Below are 1,378 nucleotides of genomic sequence, written 5' to 3'. Positions count from 1 at the left end.
GACGCGCCGCGCTCGAGCTGCCAGCGCGCAAAGGCCATGGCGCCAGCCGAGCTCGTTCCGGGCACCGGCCGGCGCTGGTAGATGGGGCCCGAGATGGTGCTGCCAGCGCGGTAGATGGGGCCCGAGACGGTGCTGCCAGCGCCCTCGCCGAAGCCGACGAGGCTGGCGGACCCGTCGTCGTCGTTGTCGCTCATCCGGTCGTCGAACATACTCCCGCCAGTCGAGCGTTCAGCCCACAATGGCGCGGATCAGGTCCCAGTCGCCGTCCTTTCCCGACCCAGTTGGTGATGACGATGCCGGTTGCCGAGTCCCCAACGCCCAGCTGGTTGGGGCCCTTGCCGTGGTCGCCGTGCCTCATGCACAGGTACCCGATGATGGCCGGGTTCACCTTGGCGGCCGTGGTCGCCGTGCCTCGTGCACAGGTACTCGATGATGGCCAGCTTCACCTTGGCCATCTTCTCGGGCCAGCAGCTGGCACCCATTCTTGTGAAATGGGATCCTATTGTTCTGTTTCGACAGGAGCATGGATTCCGTGTCGGGCGTGGATTTAGACCCAAGGCGTGGTTGAAAAAGTTGCTGGCGGTCAGGAAGTTGACGAAGGTGTCGAATAAATACTAGCGTTTGTGGGGCATGTCATGTGACACCACCTCGCACAAAAGGTCTTGCTTCGGCTGCCAAGCACTGCCAGCTCCGTAGGTATGCTTCTGCCAAGTACTGTCAGCTTTGTAAGTATGCTTCTGCCAAGCACTGTTAGCTCCGTAAGTATGCTTCTGCTACCCTCTCTGGCCAGATACATTACTTCCAAAAGTACAGGTAATCCGCCAAAATGCAAAGTTAGGTGACACTTACCAGGGGCATTCCGTCCGCGACCAAGCTTCAATAATCTCTCTATACACCCCTCCCCTAACCAGGCACCTAGGCAGGTAATAAAGGGTAGGAAATGAGCAGCAAACCCACCAATGCCTTGATCCTCGGCTGATTCGACAATCTCAGCCTCGTCGGCGGCCGGGGCGGGGCGGCGGCCGTCGACGATGCCGAGGAGGAGGACGACGGCGACCTCGACGACGGCCTCCACCAGCCTTTTTCCGGATGCCGCAGCATCTCCACATCGAGCCGGTCGACACCGCGGGCGGGGCGGCGGGCTTTGCCGGCATCCTCTGCCGGTACCGCCGTCGCCCCATTGTCGCGGGTTTGGCCCAACAGTCCTGTTGGTAGCTCTGCGCGCGCTGCTGGTTGACGGACCGGAGTTGGGCTTTATACGCGGGAGGCAAGACCGGTGTAGGAGATGGTTTGGTGGCGGCGTACTGTATTCCCCTTCTTGTCGTTGCACCGATGCGGGCCGGTACGACGGGTGACCAGAGATCGATCGAGTTGCCGA

At 61.2% G+C, this 1,378-nt stretch overlaps 1 protein-coding gene across 1 annotated transcript; it reads left to right on the top strand.

Moving 5' to 3' along the window:
* Positions 1–238: 238 nt before the first annotated feature.
* GGTG_14387 (hypothetical protein) lies at positions 239–1,237 on the top strand (the record flags this gene model as incomplete). Its single annotated transcript, XM_009232314.1, has 3 exons — positions 239–422; positions 660–696; positions 994–1,237. 3 exons carry the CDS (start codon positions 239–241, stop codon positions 1,235–1,237), a joined length of 465 nt encoding a protein of 154 aa, XP_009230578.1.
* Between the last annotated feature and the right edge of the window lie 141 nt (positions 1,238–1,378).

This window comes from Gaeumannomyces tritici, assembly GCF_000145635.1.
Source record: "Gaeumannomyces tritici R3-111a-1 unplaced genomic scaffold supercont2.348, whole genome shotgun sequence".
NCBI classification, from domain to species: Eukaryota; Fungi; Ascomycota; class Sordariomycetes; order Magnaporthales; family Magnaporthaceae; genus Gaeumannomyces; species Gaeumannomyces tritici.
This window is presented reverse-complemented; position numbering and strand designations above follow the sequence as displayed.